Source organism: Ptiloglossa arizonensis, chromosome 8 (assembly GCF_051014685.1).
Source record: "Ptiloglossa arizonensis isolate GNS036 chromosome 8, iyPtiAriz1_principal, whole genome shotgun sequence".
NCBI lineage: Eukaryota > Metazoa > Arthropoda > Insecta > Hymenoptera > Colletidae > Ptiloglossa > Ptiloglossa arizonensis.
The window spans coordinates 21,448,022-21,467,255 of record NC_135055.1 but is presented as its reverse complement, the minus strand read 5'-3'; the positions used below and the strand labels follow the sequence as shown (position 1 = coordinate 21,467,255).

The window sequence follows — 19,234 nt, the reverse complement described above, 5'->3', positions numbered from 1 at the left end:
AGAATATTTTCAATTTCTTTTTCCTCTCTTATCACTTTCTTCCGGTGTCAGAGTGACACCTTTTAAAATACCCATTTATTGAATATTAGAGAAACGTACGCGACAAGCCATCGTACTTTACACCGATGGACGACAAAATTAGAAATAGTTCTAGAAAATATTCTTTGCACGATTTCAGCTTCGAGAAACACCGAGGCGTAAGTATATCTTGGAATGTATCCCACGGAGATGGAAAGATTACTTCTTGAAGGTAAAACGCGTCCGTACAGGGTCAGACGTTTCGATCAGACTCCTCATTCTACTTACACGTGGTACCGTGTGTCCACTTGGGCAGTCTGATTAGGCAATTTCGCGATAAAGTAAATCTTCTCTCGACCTCAGTGCTTTCTTCGACCCGTTTCATTCCCACAACGTATAATTTTCCTACAAAAATAATTAAAACAAACAACATTCCATTCTAAAACGAACATAATTCCATAATTCCACTCGGGCAGTCTGGTAACTAAGCCCCTTAACCCTAGCGCGTTCTTTGGGTCTTCCTCGACCCGTCGGCTCCACACACATTATTTTTCTACGATCAAAACTATTCCAAAAAATTGTAGCCCGTTGTATTCCAAACTTAAAAATACAAGTCCCGTGAATTCGTGATATTTTTCATCCAAAGACCTCGACTTGATGAAAACGAACACCGTTAAACTGTTCTTTTCGTTGGAAACTGCCGGGTTTCCAGTGGACCGTTGAAACGGAATTGTCGGCCAAGGTGGCGCGGATCAATCCGGAATCATTGCCAATTCCGTGTAACCAGGCCAACGTCCAATCGTTCGGTATGTATTTTCGTTGGCTGAGACGAGAAACGCGGAATCTCGGTCTGCTCGTAATTCGCGGAGATGGCTGCGTGCGACCCGCTATTAAACGCGCGAAGAAGGGACATTTGCGCAACGCGTCTACGGCACTGATTACCGGGAATTACTGCAATTTCCATGATTTCCCTCGATGCGAAGCGTCGCGAGTACGCGCGGCGAAAAATTAGAGCAACGCTCCGCTCCGCTTGCGACAACGTTGAAACGACGATAGATCCCAGGAGGGATAAAATTCTTTGCGTAAACATAAGTTGAAAACGTGGTTTAAACGCTCCGTGCCAGCGGTTCTCAAACCCACCGCTCCCTGTGAGCCCTTTGGGATCACCCGTAGATCCGTGACGAGTCTCCCTCGCGAGTTCCACTCGCGAAACTTGCCAACGCGGAAAATTAGAACTTGCAATTTTACGCGTGTGTATCGGTGTATTTATTAATTCGTGTAATTTGATTCGTGGACAACTTGGTAAGCGTACAATTGTAATAAACACTTTTCTTTAGACACGTTATATTATTAACGAAATGTTGTACTTTGTTTTTCGAATAAGATCGTTGTTATTTTTAGAGAGATTTTGTACTAGATCAACAAGCTCTTGAATATCTTCGTGGAGAGCAGCTGTTGCGATATGTTGTTTAATTATAGTTCGATGCGATGGACACTTTTGGGGGTTCGTGTGGCCTGTGGTACAAGCCTCGGGAAAAATCACTGCTATTGTAGCGCACCTATGTTCGAGAGCGGTGACTCTGGGAACCATGTTCGACCCAATCTCCGAAATGGGTAAAGTTGGGCGATCGTGAATCTTCCCTCGCAAAGTGTACATAGCTGCTATTCGCTGCACGTGCAGGTTCGACGTTTTTTTTTTAACCACAACGTTTACTGTTCGAGATTGAACACCTACAAAAGTTGTCCATACCCCTAAACAATTCTCCCGAACAACATCGTCGGATATTCGATAACAACGTAGGTGGATGTCACCGGTCATCTTTCCACTATCGTTTATGGGGACACATGGCTTCTGCCAAGGCCAACTCAGCACCTGACCAAGTCCTACGCCTTTGGAAAACGAAATAGCCTCGCGATTCCAGGAATCCACGAAAGCGGAATACCTTCTCGTTTATCGTGTTCTCCTGATACCAAAGTCTCGAAACTCGACGAAATTATTCGAAAGAAACAGATAATTTCGATTCGCGGGATTCCTTAGAAACGGCGTCACAATACCAGGAATCCGCGACATTTTGAAAGTCGCTTAGGGAGGGGGAAAGGCGGGAAATATAAATCGCTCGATGTTTGTTCCATTTCAAGTAACTTGATTCTCATCGAAACGTGTTGTCTTGCAGACAATAACGCGAACTCGAGACGGATACATATTATTGTTTCACGTAATAACAAATATACATATCTATATCTATATACAGAGTGATGCGCAAGACGAAGCTCCCTTCCACCGCCACTAAACCTCGTGTCTACAAAGATCCTAACGACGCTGACAATGGTGGAAATGGTTGCTGAAAACGGAAGACACAATATATATAAAAAACGATAAACAAATCAGATTGTGACAAACGATTAAGAAACAAAAAAAAAGGCACGAACGTCTATCGAGCAACAATAAAATCACTCTCGTACAGAGTGATGGAACACGTCACGGAATGCGGATAGGTAATATTCGGTACACCCCGTAGAACCGAGAGAACGAAGATGGATGCCGCGTTACCTTCGCAACAATGGTGAAACGGGACACATCGGTCGGTGGTAGCCCGTTTTTGATTTCCCGGGGATTCATTGGTTCGCATGACAGGTGGACCAGGAACAACTCGTTTCGTTCCCTTGTATGACTCGTCGATGAAATAATACGGTCGGTATCATTATGCACGCATTTATTTCCAGTGTCCCGGGCACGTCCAATCCTAGATCGTGATCCATGCGAATGGATTCATTATCTCAACAGCGTGACAAGGCTGTGGGCAGTCTGCTAATGCGGCAAGGGACGGATGTAACGTAATCTGAGGTCACCCACGCAAATGGCGCGCGGCTGTGCCGGCGGTGTGTGCAGTTTCGTCGTCGTCGTCGTCGTCGCTTACTCCGCAACAACCGCTGATCGAGATTCAATAACCCCCCGCCGCACCCCTACAGCCATCGTTGCAAAAGATAAACCAGCTCGTACCACCGATCGATTTTCGATTCGAGGCACGACCGTACCGTACGCCTTCTCCGATAACAGTTTCCAAAAATCGCTAATTACAACGAGTTATTCGGAAAGTCATTTGGTTTTTTCTCGGTGATAACGAATAACGATTTTTTTTAGAAGTAAACATTTCATGAAATTATACATGCTCCATTTTGAAAAACGAAATCACTTTCCGAACAACTTAATAATATCGAGAACCTCCTCTTGACCACGGCGCGCAAACTACCCAACGAGGGTGCTTTATACCGAGAATCGATTCTATCGAGGGGAAAGAATACTTATCTGGAAAGTATCACGATTTGAAAATATTTCAGAATAGAATGTATTCTAAGTGAAAATATTTCACTGGAAGGTATCGCTGCGACAGGTTCGCGAAAGGTGCAAATGTTTTGAAACGATGTAAATAAAAAGTATCGACCGTCGAACGAAAGAACGCGTCGCAGTAATGGTTGAAATATTAACGCAGCAGTATGTCCGAGGTACATCGATGCGAAAGAATGCATCGAAAGCTAATTGGAAAGTTTCAAATAATCTTGTACGATGGAAATGGAAAATATTTACCCCTTGATAGAACGAAAGAATAGATCGATCTTGGCGTGTACCAGCTTCGAAAGGTGAAATAAAATTACTCGCGTATTGTTTCGTTAACGTCTTCGCTCGCTGTAAGCAGAAGTAACTTGCGGAACGTCGCGTACATTTATCGTACCTTTAAACGTTAATGACGTTGAATGGAATCATTGAGAAGTTCGTACGTGAAATTATGAGGCTCGAAGTCAGCGATGCCGTATGGGAATCATTGGCACAGAAAGGGTTAAATTGACGTCAACGAGCGTTCTCCTTAACTTCCTTCGCGCGCTAATTGCCGAAAGAGTTCCCGAAAGCGCGGCGGTGGGGGCCAGTGTTTAGTTTTTTAGGGCGAAAAACGTCGCGGCGAACGTCGCCGAACGCGATGGTAAATACCAACGACCGGAAGTCGGCGTCTTCGTTACTAGAGCGCCGCCAGCGACAATTACGCTACGTGGGCGGATAAATAAAAGGATGAACCCAGTGGCTGGAGCAACGAGCTACACCTATCGCGCGAATCTTTTCCTCTTAACGAGCCTCGCGTCGTGGATCGTTCGTTAATTGATACATACCGTCGCTTCGGGTTCACTTACGTCGATCTCGAGCACAGAAGCTCTCCCCTTTACGACTATTGTATAAATATACAACGTATTTCAATTCCAGACGCCCCCTCCTTCGGAATTTTTGAGCTCGAGTTATCCAATTCGTAGAAAAGAACAATTTAGAACACGGTGACTGAAACGTTTCTACGTAAACGTAATACCTGCGTCGATCTCGAGCATAGGTATCTCTTTTCCGAGAGTTGTATATATAAATTCCAGACCCTCTTCTAAAACGTGCCACGTAAGCGTTAACGTTCAGCTCGACCTCGCGTACGCAAGGTTTCTCCTTTCCAAGATTCCTGTGTATTAATCCTCTTGATGGTAAATTGTAAACACTTTTCGAAACGTTTAAGGTCGAACGATCCGTGCTGCAGAAAAGAAAAGATCCGAATAGGAATAGGAGAGGTCAATGTCTGCGATCGAGTCGATGGAAACTAAAGCGTCTCTAAATTTAAATCCATTCGAGAGCAGGGCCGTGTGTCTCTTCGCTGGTCCGTTTCTATCTACGGTTTAGCGAACGTTTAATCCCCGCTTGGGGCTCGTTAATTCCGTCGGATCGGCTTTGACCACGAAACAGCGTCGTTGAAAGGACGCCGATTCGACCGGTTGAATGCAAGGGTAATTCTTCCGTTCGCGGTGGAGGAGACGGTGCTCGAATAAAAACGTAACCTAGGTCCGCGAGCTGAAAAACGTGTTGCCTGACATTTCCTCAAGCACGTGGAAAACTAAGTTCTCTTTAAGGAAGTTGATCAAGTTTACGGCAAAAGGCAACCATGACAAAAATATTCGTAAAAATAGCGAGTAGAGAAAATTGATGCACTAAAAATTTGATTTACGGAAACTCGAGCGTTTCTAATCACAAAGTGTTCGCGTCTTTTCGACAGAATCCATCGTACCAAATTTTGTTTTTCAAACCTTTCCAATCGACGCTGCCAACAGTTCTCTACTTTTGTTACATTTATAAGAAAAAATTCGAAAAATGCTCACGCATACTTTTACACTTCAGGTCGAAGAATATTCAACGATCACGACGAAGTCCCGGCTGGAACTTTTCCTTCGTTCGAGGATCAATTCGTCGACTATCTCGAGAAAAATCGCTCCACGCCAATTATTTCGAAACTCGAACGATACCAAAAATTCATGGCTCTAGTTCGTCCATAGAACTCTGCGTTTCCATACTCCCGGTACCTTCGATCCGCGACAAGATTTTCTCCAGCTACGTACACATTTTTATATTTCAAGTTCGTCGACTTTCTCGGGAAAAGTAACTCGGACGAGCACTCTCGGGAAAAATCGTGCCACGGCGTAAATTATTTTGGAATTCGAGCGGTAGGTGTTCGCCAGGCCCGAACCCTGTTCAGTGGGTGTGTCGGTGATCGGGGCACGGCGCTACGGAGGTTCCGCGGAGAATAGCGTTCCATCGGTTAGATCGCGAGCGTGGCGAATCGTCTGGTACCCCCTGCGAGTCTCTCTCCAGCGTATCCCCCCTCGGTTCGTTTCGTCGAGTCTTGTTACCCCTTCCACGGTTTGCTTAGCTCGTTACCGCTGCTGTTCGGCGTCGTATCCGCTCGGATTGAGCGAGGCGGAGCGATTACTCGGTTATCACCGCAACCACCGGAGCACTCGGTAAGCGAACGTTCCACGGTGGAGCCAGGCTACGCTGAACCGCGCTGCTGCTCGATCCCTGTGCTCGTCACGATTTCGCGGCTTCTCGTACAACACGCACGAGACATCGTCCAGTGATCGAGGAATCCCCCCCTCCCCCAAACTCCGTCGCAGGATCGGATCCACCGAGAGAAGAACAGACCGCGATCGCGATCCGAAAATATCGGATGACACGGTACGTCCTCGCGCGGAGGATGGAACGTTGAGCCGAACGGTGGAATCTCGAACGTTACAGGTTAACGGAGAAGAAAAATACAAACTCGGAGAGAAGGGATAGGAGAGACTACCAAGGAGGTGGCGAAGCTGAGGATGCACCAGCGCTGATCGAGGCGCAACAGACTCTCGATCGGAAGAGAGCCAGTCCGTGGTGCCCCGATTTAATTCGTCGCAGGTGGTGGCCGATGCTCGGATGAGTGTGGGTGATGACAGATGTGTTTTGCTCCCGTGTTACGTTCGCCGTCGTCGTCGTCGTCGGTCGCGAGGCGTGACTTGCCTCTGACATCGCGTTCTCGCGCCTCCTCCACCAGAGAGCCACGAGGAGATCGGTGAATAAACACGCGATAATACATCCGTAAAGGGAACAAGAAACGAGTTCGGATAACAAACAGGGAACAGAGAGTGCGAGACAGAACCGAGGGAAATATGTCAACCGCGAGGAGGTTCGTCCATCAGTTGCTGGTGATCTTCTTCTACTATCAAGGTGAGTTCCATCGAGCATCGGTATTCTTCCGGTCGACCCTTATTTTTTTCCCAGCGAGGGATTCGCCGCTCGCTCGGTACCGTGGCTGCTTGATATTGAACTTTAGAGCGTTTAGAGCGATCTCGCTTGACGGTCGCGCGTAATACGGCGGAAAATTAGCCAATTTGCGGGAATTGAGTCGAATCTATGGACTCGCGGGGTCCGTTCGTCGTTGCTCGTCATCGTCGCGCGGACATCTTTCTCGCCTTCTTTTTTTTTTCTCGCCGGAACGCGTGTTACGTTTCCTCTTTCAGAACGGGTACACGGCCGCGGCGTGTCGATCATTTCTCGAAACATTTTTCAGCTTTCAGCCAGAGCTTGATACTGGAGGAAGAGAAGGAGCCGAATTATCTGAGCGCGGGGGTGGGAGAGTACGCGGTGTTCAATTGCGATTTGGACTTCCCGCACGAGACCCCGATCCCGTACATTCTTCAGTGGAATCGTGACGTAAGTGCAGCCAACGGTCGTTCTATTGTCGGTTACGACGAGACGAGTCGGTGAATCTAAACAAATACACCCTCGACGAGGGCCCGCTTGCTTGTATCTCCGTTCGACCTCCTCGGTTATCGTGTTCTCTCGATACCGAAGTTACAGAGTCTGACAAAGTTACTCGAAGAGATTCCGATAGATTCGATTGGCAAAGTTTCTTGGAAGCGACGTTACAATTCCAGGAATCTGCGAAATAGTGCCACCTCCTCTAATATCGTGTTCTCTCGATACCAAAGTTACAGAGTCTGGCAAACTTACTCGAAAGATTCCGATAGATTCGATTGGCAAAGTTTCTTGGAAGCGACGTTACAATTCCAGGAATCTGCAAAATAGTGCCACCTCCTCTAGTATCGTGTTCTTTCCATAGCAAAGTTCCAAAGTTACTCGAAAGATTCCGATAGATTCGATTGGAGAAGTTTCTTGGAAGCAACGTTACAATTCCAGGAATCTGCAAAATAGTGCCACCTCCTCTGATATCGTGTTCTCTCGATAGCAAAGTTCCAAAGTCTGATAAAGTTATTCGATAAATGAATTTGTGCCCTTGGCGGGAGTCCGTTAGAAATTCGTCCCGGAGTAATAACGATCGACTGTCGGTCGATTGACAGTAACTGTGGTTGTAATTTTCGTTTATACATCTCGTGTGTAATCCTCTTTAGGGGTAGATTCTACGCTTGAAAACGACAAGAAAAAGTTCGATTTCGAGTTTGTTCTTTATCGCACATTATCGTCCACAGTATTGGACAGACGCGGTTGTTTGTTGTTATTTTGACGACACTAAATCCGTAAAGTTATCCATAGAGAAGATTTGCTGGAACCATCCTTCGATTCTCTCGCAAAGTATTTCGATACCGTCGATGAGCATTCTTTGAAATCAATCACCTACTTTCGTCCATCGAAAGAATTAACGCAACGAGAAAGTCGCTGTAACTCGAGAACAAGCTCAAATAGGTTATACTTTTACACTTAGTATATTCCGGTGGTTTCCACAAGCTGTGGAACACCTGTATTCATTTCGTCTCGTCTCGTTGGACCGACCGAAGAAACGCGTCGCCGAGAGTCTCGCGAGAAAAGTAGTTCAAGTTGATCGTGACAAAAACTAAAACTCAAACATTCCAGAGAGTATCTCGGAAACGAAGAAGCTAACGAGAGTCGTTATTGTTTTGTTTAATCGTTTCTCGTGTTGTTACGCAACAGAGGTAAATAATATTGCTCCTATCCGGGGACGCCGAAGTCTCGTGGGTCGCGTTGGTTTACCAAACGCGGTTTGCGGTCAAGTGAGGAAGATCGGGCTTCTGGCTTGTTGTTCTCGACTGTTCGACCTTGAACGTCGAGAAACGTCCATCTGTTGTTGTCAAGTTGCTGCAACAAGTTCTGTCCACCTCTCGTTACTACGCGAAACTGAAAGGACGTCACGTGGATCGAACAGAACACGGTAACATTTACAATTCTTGCCGATCGGACATCTTTGCACGGTGCATACCATCGATGTTTCTCTAAAGTATAACTTCCACGTGGTTGAGAAATTTTAACAAATGAAAATAGTTGAAGACAAGTACGAATTGTCGACGTTGAATCCGAGGAAGAATAATTTCTACAATGGCTGGTTGCTCTCGAGGCTGACCTCGACGATTGGGGGTAAGAAAAATTGATTTCGAGTAAGTTTGAGGAAACGGGTGACATCCAGGAAGGATGAAGTTGACAACAAAGTCGGTCGGTGAACGAAGGATCCAGTGACACGTTTGTAACGCGAGAAGGTTCGAAGATCACGAGTTCCAGAGAGGAGCAAAGACGAGGCGCGATCGATTAGCGATTAAAAAGCATTAGTTGCTCGAACGAAGCGCGGTGGTTGGCTAATTCGCGCTCGAGGTTGCGGTTGCCTAAGAACAGGAGCGGTCGCACGTGCAGCCGCGCAGAAAAGTGCTCGCTCAAGGCAGGGTAGGCGATTCGATTTCCTCGGGGGAGTGTATCCGTTTCGATCCGCGTGGGAAGTACGCGTGTACCGATCTAGATTTCCGTGACTCCTGGTCTCGATTTCGACGCGCCGCGCAATATCATCGACGATCGGTGATGCGGTTACGATTGCACAATTTCGGCCCCCCCTCGCCAGAATCCTTTTCGAACGTTCGCAATTCCATACAAAGCTTCTGGACCATTTTCTTTCGAGAAAATTAAAAAAGAGTCTTAACGGGAACCTATGACCCTCCGTAGAAAATGCTGGCAAGCCAAATTAGCGATCAAATCGCTATACAAGGCCTTCTTAACATTACTCTATAATTAGCTGTTATAATAGACCCGGAGCGTATAGTTGAATGGAAGCATGTTTTAAGGTCAACGTATGGGTACGCAGAACCCCATGACCCTAGTAGCACCGAGGCATCGGCTGTGAACAACACTTTGTTGTGCAACGTACTTTTATAACGTTTAAATAACGATAGTAGGTGTTTAAGAAATGTTTAAATACTTTGTCTCAGGGGTCGGTACTGTTGTTAAGACAACCTTGGAAGTATAGATTTCTGTTAAGGATACTTTTAAATTTTCTTAAAAGAAGATCTGTTTTTGTCATTCGACACCTTCCTGCGATAGTTTCGTGCTATCGTATTCCAAAGTGATTAAACAACGTTAACGTGCTTGCTATTCCGATCGATTACCTAATGAGGAACTTTGAGAGACTTCAACGCGACAACAGAGGCACTTTTTCACTGTCAGCCGGTAGAACATATCCAAGTTGAGATCTTTCACGAACGATAGATGTACACTCTGTACTCTCGATACGTTTCGATCTTCTTTAGGGAATCCGTTGTGTATTTGCAACGTTACATTAATTATTTTCCACCATTAATCGGTAGAACGTACTTAAGTTGAGATCTTTTAGTAACGGTACAATATATAATATAATACTTTTAAAGCGAAGAAGACAGAGGTTTAGGAAACAACCGTTATACGTACACTCTATACTCACGGTACGTTTAGGTCACTTCGAAGGAACTCACTGCGCATTTTCGACCACTCCGTAGAAGACTACAAGGGGGACAACAAAACATTTACCTAACGTACTACACAATGTTTGTAGCGAAAGACAGACTTGCAAACAGACATTACACGTACACTCTATACTCACGGTACGTTTGGGCCTCTTTGAAGCAACTCACCGCGCATTTTCGACCACTCCGTAGAAGACTACAAGAGGGACAACAAAACATCGACCTAACGTACTACACAATGTTTTTGTAGTGAAAGACGGAGACTTACGAAACAGACATTACACGTACACTCTATACTCACGGTACGTTTGGATCATTTCGAAGCAACACGTCGCCCATTTTGAACCACCGTGTAGGAGACTACAAGTGGGGACGAACTTCCGAACGGTGGAAGCTGGTTACCAGCGTATCCCCGGAAGCGCGAAAGACGCAGTAGCACGTCTCCCGCGTCCGCGACGCGTTAAGCCCGCAACGTTGGGGGGAACGTCGTGTCGCGTCTGTCCATCGCGTTTGATTTCCTGTTCGCGGCCGACGAGGCGACGTTCTTTCGCGGATGTTGCATTCGACGCGCGTGCAGCCGCACGCCGGAAACAGATTGAGCGTTGTCCAGCACATGGCTACCGCATAAAATCAAGTGGAACTTAACCTGATTGGTCCCTGATGCGTATGCAAAACAGGTGCCTGGTTCCCTCTCCGTCCATCGAACGCGGGTAATTGGAGTACGGGACGCAAGGCTGTATTATATCTAGCCACGGCGAGTCCGCGACACGAGGGGTCCCAACCAGTGGGTCACTGCTAACGCATTGTCAGACGATTAGGGACGATTAGCGGCCTTTTCGCCAGCCTCGTTTTGACCGCGAGGGCTCCCGTGGGTTCCAACGTTTTCCATTTTCCCTGGAGGACGCGCGTGTCGCGTGGCGTCGCCTCTCCGATCTCCTACGAGGAGATCTAGACGTCGAGGTTCGTCACTGTTCGCGATCCGTGCGGTGCTCCCTCTACCACCAACCTACTCGCGGAGTTTCGCACGATCGCGATCGACGGTTACGAAATTGTCTCCAGGTGGCCTCGTGGATCTAATCGGATGTCAGAAGCTGGATCGATGAATTCCCCGACGACTGTTCCGTGACCGTGTTAACCCTAGCTACACATGCGTCCCCCTACCTGAAGCGTTGCTGTTCCAAGTATTGAGATTCTCTGGAGAAGTATCGGGGATGTATGATTTTTTTTTTTTTTATTACCTTTAGGATAGAGGGAGAGACCTTTCCGCGAAGGGACCCCTCGGTGTTTTAACGAAGTGCCGTGGAAATTTGTTCAGTTCCGAATAGCAACCGTTTAGCATTAGAGGGTCGTAGCAACTCGATGGATGGACAAAGGGAAGTATCAGGGATGAATAAATGTTTTCATTAACATTACAATACAGAGTTTTTATCGGAATATCGTACAAATTTGTTCAGTTCTCGCTAGCAATAGTATTGGAGTCTCCGTTAGTGAGCCGATAGCTACAGGGAAGTAATTTGGGAATAGCAAATTAATTTTTCTTCACCGTTAGGACGTACAGAGACCTTTTCCAAGAACAGTTCTCGTTTCCAACCACATTCGATACAGAGGGAGAGTCGCACACTTTCCGTGGAAGCGTGACTAAAGTTTCCAACAGATTCGTTCCACTGTAATAAATCTATTTAATAGATAAATAGGTCGTTTATCGAACGAACTCGTCAGCGACGCGTCACGAACGTAAGTCATCCACCGCTACCGGGAAGAGAATCTTAATGAAACAAGGGTGGATTCTTTTCAGGGTCGTACGATCTTCTCATGGTACAACGGACACCCGTCGGTGGGTCTCGGGTTCGAGGGTCGCGTGCACCTTTTGGAGGACGCTGCATCCCGAGGCTACGGCCAGGGAAGCATCAATCTGACCAACATCCGCGAGAGCGACCAAGGATGGTACGAGTGCAGGGTGATCTTCCCGAACAGGACGCCGAATTCCAGGAACAATGGAACCTGGTTCCACCTCGGTATAGATGGTAAGGTCGCTCACTTTCTCGTATCCCGTTTGATCAGCTAATTCGATAACAGCAAGTGGCGAAGGGAATTAACGTAGTTAAGCGCCGACTGACTAACCCTGAGCACTGAAATGGGTCATGCTGGTGCGCGCGGCCGCTAACGCTGGACGAAGCAGAGGCTTATGCCGTGAAATCCTGCGAGATTTTCGGCGAGGAGGAAGTAAGCTTTAACGAAAAGTAGAAAAAAAAAAAGAAAAACAATTCTAATCTTAGATCTTCGAGGATCGACGACCACCTCGAGACGGAAACTTTTCATCGAGGAGGAAGCTTCGAAGAACGAAAAGAAAACTCGGACGTAACGATTAAAGAAGTCACCGCGAATTTCGACTCTCACGTGTTGGAAACTTTTCGTTAACTTTCCAAAGAAAAAAATACCTTCGCGAACACACCCTGTGTTGAAAACTTTTCAACGAGCAGGAAGTCGACCATTCGCGAATATCGAATCTCGTTCGAATCATTCGACTCGATAAGTCTCCGCGTTAGCTTCCGAAAAAGAAGCTACGCGAACAATCCCCTCGGGTTGGAAAGTTTCAGTGAGAAGCTTTAAAACAAAAGGAAACAAAAAATCTATCCATAGACCATCGAATCGTCACGTTCGAAAAATCCCCATGAACGTCGACCCACCCGAGTTGGAACCGAGTCGGTCGAGCTGTACCGTGAGTTTCTTTTTAAATTGACCCCTTTCACGGCGCGAGATTAGAGTCGATGAATCACTCGTTAAACCAGACGGAATTCTAGTTTTTGCCGGTAGGAATTCTGCGGAGCGTTAATGGAGGATTGAGTCACCCGCGGGGGACACCGACGGCGCAGTTGACCGTAGGTGATATCAATCGTACAAGTAATGACCTCCCGGTAACACGAATTCCCTGGAGGTTCGTCGAACAATGACGATACCACGTACACAAAGGTGTGGAGAGGGGGGAAGGGCCGCTCCCTTTCCCGGAAAATCGTCTAAAAATGGGGCCCCGTGTCCGCTCGTAGAACGAAACGAAACAAACTTTTGTCGTTACCCCGATTCGACATAATGCCTCTGTCACGCACCGATTCGGAATAACATTTGCGTTCCGCGCGCTTAATTTCACGCCAACGCCGGCCCCGATTAACCGGCACTAATCCGTCTCGATCGATTAACGCGTTGCAACTATCGCTCTTACTAAACAAAATTAACGAGAACTCAACGAATTAATCTTTCCTATCGCCCGGCGAACTCGAATAAACGCTCTTGAGGTCGCGACGTCACCGTTTCTGTCGGACGTCTTCGATTAAACGTTACTTTACCCTTATATAGATGTTAGTAACAATAATAATAATAATAATGTACATTTACTTAAAGCGGGATAAATTGACGGAGAAACGATAATATTGACCGAAGAGAAATCGGGTTTGGAGCAAGCTTAACTATCGTTAACTTAACGGTCGATTAACGATACAGTTGGAGTAAAGGAACAGGAGAAGAGATAGAATATAAAAATATACAGAAAGGACGATGAAAGAAAGTGATAGAATCTGATTAGCTTCGATTGATATTTTTCACTATTGTTAGACTGTCGGATGTTATCACGATCGAAAAGGTTCGATAACGATAAACGGCTCGTCGCGACCGCGCCACACTTTCTAAATTTCAATAAATTCGGCTGAAATGATTCTAAAATGGATGTAATCCCGCTGATGCTTACTAACCTGAAACTGGACAGACTCGTTAAATCGTTCAACCCAGGTGCGTCGCCGTTCCCGACGTCTGTTCCAGGTGAGACGTTGCTGGCGGTACCGCCCGTGAACAAGACCGTCATGGAGGGCGAAACGGTCAGTTTCGATTGCGTCTCCAAAGGTGAGAAGTCCGTTGTTAACTGGTTCCGCGAGGGCACGGAGATCTCGAAGATCGAGGTGAGCGAGATCGATCCTCAACACCTGTCTATAACATTCGCGCCCTCGGTTGCTCAGAAATTAATCAATCGCGACAGGACTTCAAACGGAGAGCGTCCATCGCCGACGATGGACAGTTGATCATCAACTCGGCCGCCATGGGTGACCTCGGGGAGTACACGTGCGTGGTGACCGGTGAAACTGGGGACCAACAGAGTGCCTCGGCCTTTCTCAACGTACAGTGTGAGTACTCCGTGGAAAGTGTTATGAAATATCGACAAGTGGTACGCAAACGACGATACAAATTTTCGTCGATCGTTGCTTCGTTGGTCGACAGTAACTTTCTTTCGTTAACGTTGACTTGTAAAAAGAATTCGTCCTGAATTCGCAAAGAATGAACTATAATCTTGGAACAGAGAGTATCTTGCGCGAGTCTAACTCGATTGGCTAAATTTGTTCCGTGATCTGTAGAGGAATCAAACTTTCTCTCATCGCGAATGCTGCTATTTCGAAGGGTATTTGATTTTGTGTAAATTTTCAAGATCCCTCTTAACTATTTTACGCGTAACTCTACAATTTATTTTACCAATCGGCCAACTGGGAGTCAAGCTGAAAATTGTATTCGTAATAAAAAGAAGCGTCGATTAACCAGTTAGGAAAAAAATTGAGTCAATCGAGTTAGGAGAGCCAGCGTGCATATCCGTAAGCGGGCGCAACAGTGTCAGAGGGTGGAACACCACTCGGTCCGGCGATCGCACAGTTTCGATCAGGAAATAGAATGATAACGCGTAATAATGGGAATCACTGGCAAGCATAATCGACGATAACGAGGCGACGATCGAAACCGCACCGAAATGTTTAACTAACACGGACGCGGGCCAGAATCTCGTCCTCTCTCTCTCTCTCCGATTGTAAATTAGGCTAAACCACGGCCACTTTTCAGTCAAGGCGAAGGTTATCTACACTCCCCGGGAAGTCTACCTTCCGTACGGTAAACCAGCTCTCTTGGACTGTCACTTCAGGGCGAATCCACCCCTGACGAACCTACGTTGGGAGAAGGACGGATTTCTTTTCGACCCGTACAACGTTCAAGGAGTGTTCTACAGGAGGAACGGTTCTCTGTCGTTCACCAAAGTGGACGAGACCCATTCCGGTACCTACACCTGTACACCGTACAACGATCTGGGTACGGAGGGACCGAGTCCCACGATCACGGTGGTAAGTGAATCATTCTTGCTTCGAGTACAATGTTTCGTCGTACGTCGAGTGAACTTTCGGTAGTCAGATCCTCGTACTGGACAATGACACAGAGACATCGAGTCTCGCGATCACAGTTGAACGAGTCAATGTTTCAAAGTGTTCCAAAGTGCGTCTCGAATCCTCCGATCCTTCGGAATCTAAGACCTGAACACCGTACAGTAAATTGAGTACAGAGTCACGAATTTATCCTCGTCCTTCTACCATTGGAAGATGGTTCGTAGAGTCGTCGATGCACCAAGGTGTCCCTCGTCTCGTTCATCAACGGATATCAAACCTATTATGTTGTCCGGAAAGTGATTTTGTTTTCCAAAATGGAGAATGTATAATTTAACAAAATGTTTATACAATCTAAGAAAATCGTGTTCCATTTTCACCAAAAGAAACGAAATGACTTTCCGAACAACCCGATAGAATTGATCAAGGCTCGAGCATCGTACAAAAAAAATGGTTACAGAGTCTCGAGACTACGTTTGTTCAGTCTTGCACGGATCACGATTCGAGGAGTGTCGATGCTCGAAGGTGTCCTCCGTCAGTCGCTAAACAAGAGACGATCCAAAGAAACGCGAGACGATCCAACCTAACCCAGCCCTTGAATCCTTCACCGGTCGAAAGCGGTACGAGACTACAAAGACCGAGACGCGATGATCGTTAAGACCATTGACCGGCCACCAGTCAGGGTGTTAACCGCTCCTTTATTTTCCAATTGCAAAGTTCCAGAGTGACTTGTTTTCTCCTCGGTCTGTGCACCTCTGTTGCTTCGTGTTCTAATTCGAGAACCTTTTTTTCCTCATTGTCAGATCGTTCAGAGGCCGCCGGTGTTCACGGTGACGCCCCAGCATTTGTACATAAGAAAGCTCGGCGAGACATTGGAGATCCCCTGCGATGCCCGCGATGGCGATCAGGCTCATCGACCGTCGATCGTGTGGTACAAGGTATCTACGTTTTAGGCGTACCGTTATTGGAGAAAAAAAGAAAAGAAAAAAAAAAGTGTGACGCGACTAACGTCTCGTTTACCTGGTGCTTTCGCAAAGGATGGTTCACCGGTGCCGCCAGACAGGACGATCATAATCGGTGGCAATTTAACGATCGACAGAATCCAAGAGCAGGACAGAGGGCTCTACCAGTGCGCCGCCAGCAACGAGGCAGCTACGGTGGTCGCTGACACGGAATTGATGGTCGTGAACGTTCCACCCAGGGCACCGTACAACTTGAGCGCCAACAGTAGCAACAACGCCGTCACTCTCACTTGGGTGCCGGGATTCGTCAGACCGAAAACGGAATACTCCGTCTGGTAAATGATATTGTCGGCCAGGAACAACAAAATCGAGAGAACGACGTTCCAAGCGTTTTCGAACAGTTCACCGCGACCCTCCTCGGCAATCATCGAAAAATCGAACTTCGAAGCGCGTTATTTTTCGAGCATTTGGTATTTATCGCTCGTGGTGTCTGTTAGAAATACGTACATTTGGTTTTGAAAATATTTAAACACTTGCAGAAGTTGTATTTGCGACACTGAAGTTAAACTTGGAAAATAATTGGAAAGTTACGATCTTTCGGAACGATTATCGAGTTCGTCGCTCTAGATTATAAAAGATATAGAGTTTCTTTTTATCTCGACACGGTGCAGTATCTTACGGCATCGAGAAACAGTTTACACGAATGTTCGGCGCGTAGGCAGGTGAAAAATTATCCAATTCGTGTAATGTCCATCCCGAGTAACTGAAATTGTTATTTCCAGACATCGAAGACCTTAGAATTAGAAAGAGTGTACTTACAGAAGAATGGATCCTCCCACGTTGCGAATTACCGAATGGTATAACGATGTGTCTGCTTGCAATTAGGTACAGGCCAACCGACACCACGGAATGGCGAACCATGAAGATCCTGTCGAGAAAGATCACCGAGGCGACCGTGAACAATCTGAACGCTGGACGGGAGTACGAGTTCATGGTGCTCAGCCAGGACAAACACGGTGACGGGATGTTTAGTAAAACACTTCGGATATTCACGCAGCCTCGTACGTTACGTTACGTTTATAACATATCTAGTTGCTCGGAGAGTCATTTCGTTTCTTTTCGGTGAAAATGAGACACCTATTTTTGTTAGAGTATATAAACATTTTATTAAATCGTATATTCTTCATTTTGGAAAACGAAATCACTTTCCGAACGACCCAGTATTTACCGAAAATAAATCGGAATCAGTTCGAACGACACGGACCGAAATTTCAGATATGATCGACGAGAACTCGGCGTCGGAGTACCGCAGTCCACCAGGTAGGAACGTGATCGTTTATTATACAGACGTGGACACCATTTTGGAATTCGTGTAACCGCATATTTCGATCCCCAGAGGACGAGAGAATGGGACCCCCGCAGAACGTCCGGGTGCAGGCCACCGTGGAAGGTTACTTGGTCACCTGGCAGCCTCCAGCTTACGGAAAGGATCAAGTGAGACTCTACGCTGTCAGATGGTTCAGGGGACCCTCGGAGCGATTGTACGGCAGAGCGGAAACGACCGACACTTACTACCTAGGTAATTTCCGTACACGCGATCAGAATTCTGGCAACGCGCGAGTCGATTCCATTAATCAGAGACTAGCCACGATCTTTAAGTAGATACAAAATTTCGAAGGAGTAGAACGTATTATACGTTTTACTTTGGATCAAAATTTAAGTATCTAAAAATTGAATCGTATCTTGTCGCGGAACTAACTGTTCGCGATGAGTACATAAAAATTTCATCGTTTCGTTGAATGAACATCGCGAGTGGACTCTGTAGGATAAGGTTGCTTAAATTGGACACCTGAGAAAATTATTTCCATCCACTGTATATTCTACGACTGGACTAATTTCAATTAGACCTTTTCGAAAAGTATTTCCATTGACTATACATTCTGCGCTAATTTCAATTAGACCCTTTCAAAAAATATTTCCACCAACTATACGTTCTATACTTAGATAGTACACTACTAATTCCAATGACATCCTTTTAAAAAAGATTTCCACCGACTATACATTCTATACTAATTTCAATCAGACTCTTTCGAAAAATATTTCCACCGACTATACATTCTGTGCTAATTTCAATTAGACCCTTTCGAAAAATATTTCCACCAACTATACGTTCTATACTTAGATAGTACACTACTAATTTCAATTACATCCTTTTAAAAAAGATTTTCACCGACTATACATTCTACACTTAGATAGTACTCTATACTAATTTCAATTACACCCTTTTAAAAAATATTTCTACCGACCATAAATTCTGTACTAATTACAATTACACCATTTCGAAAAATATTTCCACCAACTGTATATTCTCTAGCACTGTACAGTACACCGTACTAATTTCAAATATTTCAATTCGAGCAACCTTGCCCTCTCTTCGATCGTTAATCGAACAAAATTATCTCCATCTCTGCGATCTCGAGTCCAAGAAGCCCGAAAAATCACCGTCACATTTACCGTCTCCGTTTCCAGTGAAAGCCCTAGAAGAGGAAAGTTACTACACGTTCGAGGTGGCCGCGATGTCGATCGCGGACGACGTGGCGACCAGCGAGCGTATCAGCCTCGAGGTACCGGCCTACCGTCGAAACCGTGCGATTTCCATGGGTATAGTGGCTGGAATCGGTTTCTTGGCCGCTGCTCTCGCCGCGATATGGTGGGCGCGGAAACGCTTCTGTCAGCCATCGAACGAGAAGTAGAACGGAGTCGAAACGGGACCGATCGTTCAGAGGCGATCGCGCAAACGACGAACGCGAAACGATCGTGCACGTTGCCACGATCCATCGTTGGTCGGTTTCCCCAAAGTAGCGATTACTCGATTAGCCAATAGCGTACGCGGTGTTTCGTTTCAACGCGGGACGGAACCGCGCGTTGCGGTTTCGTTTCGCACGCATTTCGAAGTTTTCGGCAGCGATTCGGTCGCGAATTTGTAATCGTCGCGATCGATCATGTAAT

At 46.2% G+C, this 19,234-nt stretch overlaps 1 protein-coding gene and 1 long non-coding RNA gene across 4 annotated transcripts; both read left to right on the top strand.

The window, feature by feature from the left end:
- Positions 1-5,784: 5,784 nt before the first annotated feature.
- On the top strand, positions 5,785-19,115 carry Bdl (borderless). 3 transcript variants are annotated; one of them, XM_076318660.1, is made up of 13 exons: positions 5,785-6,049; positions 6,110-6,574; positions 6,918-7,060; positions 11,879-12,107; positions 13,864-14,030; positions 14,108-14,252; positions 14,953-15,227; positions 16,067-16,201; positions 16,301-16,560; positions 17,111-17,286; positions 17,501-17,545; positions 17,622-17,804; positions 18,755-19,115. In XM_076318660.1, the coding sequence occupies exons 2-13, from the start codon at positions 6,517-6,519 to the stop codon at positions 18,976-18,978; spliced, it is 2,040 nt and encodes a 679-aa protein (XP_076174775.1). In that variant the 5' UTR covers positions 5,785-6,049; positions 6,110-6,516; the 3' UTR covers positions 18,979-19,115. The 3 variants fall into 3 exon arrangements, with proteins under 3 accessions (XP_076174775.1, XP_076174776.1, XP_076174774.1); XM_076318661.1 differs by having other exon boundaries at positions 5,785-6,574; positions 13,894-14,030; XM_076318659.1 differs by having other exon boundaries at positions 5,785-6,574.
- LOC143150415 (uncharacterized) lies at positions 12,150-13,854 on the top strand. The gene is made up of 2 exons (XR_012993049.1): positions 12,150-12,802; positions 12,885-13,854. It is a non-coding gene; the product is annotated as an uncharacterized LOC143150415 (long non-coding RNA).
- Positions 19,116-19,234: the final 119 nt, after the last annotated feature.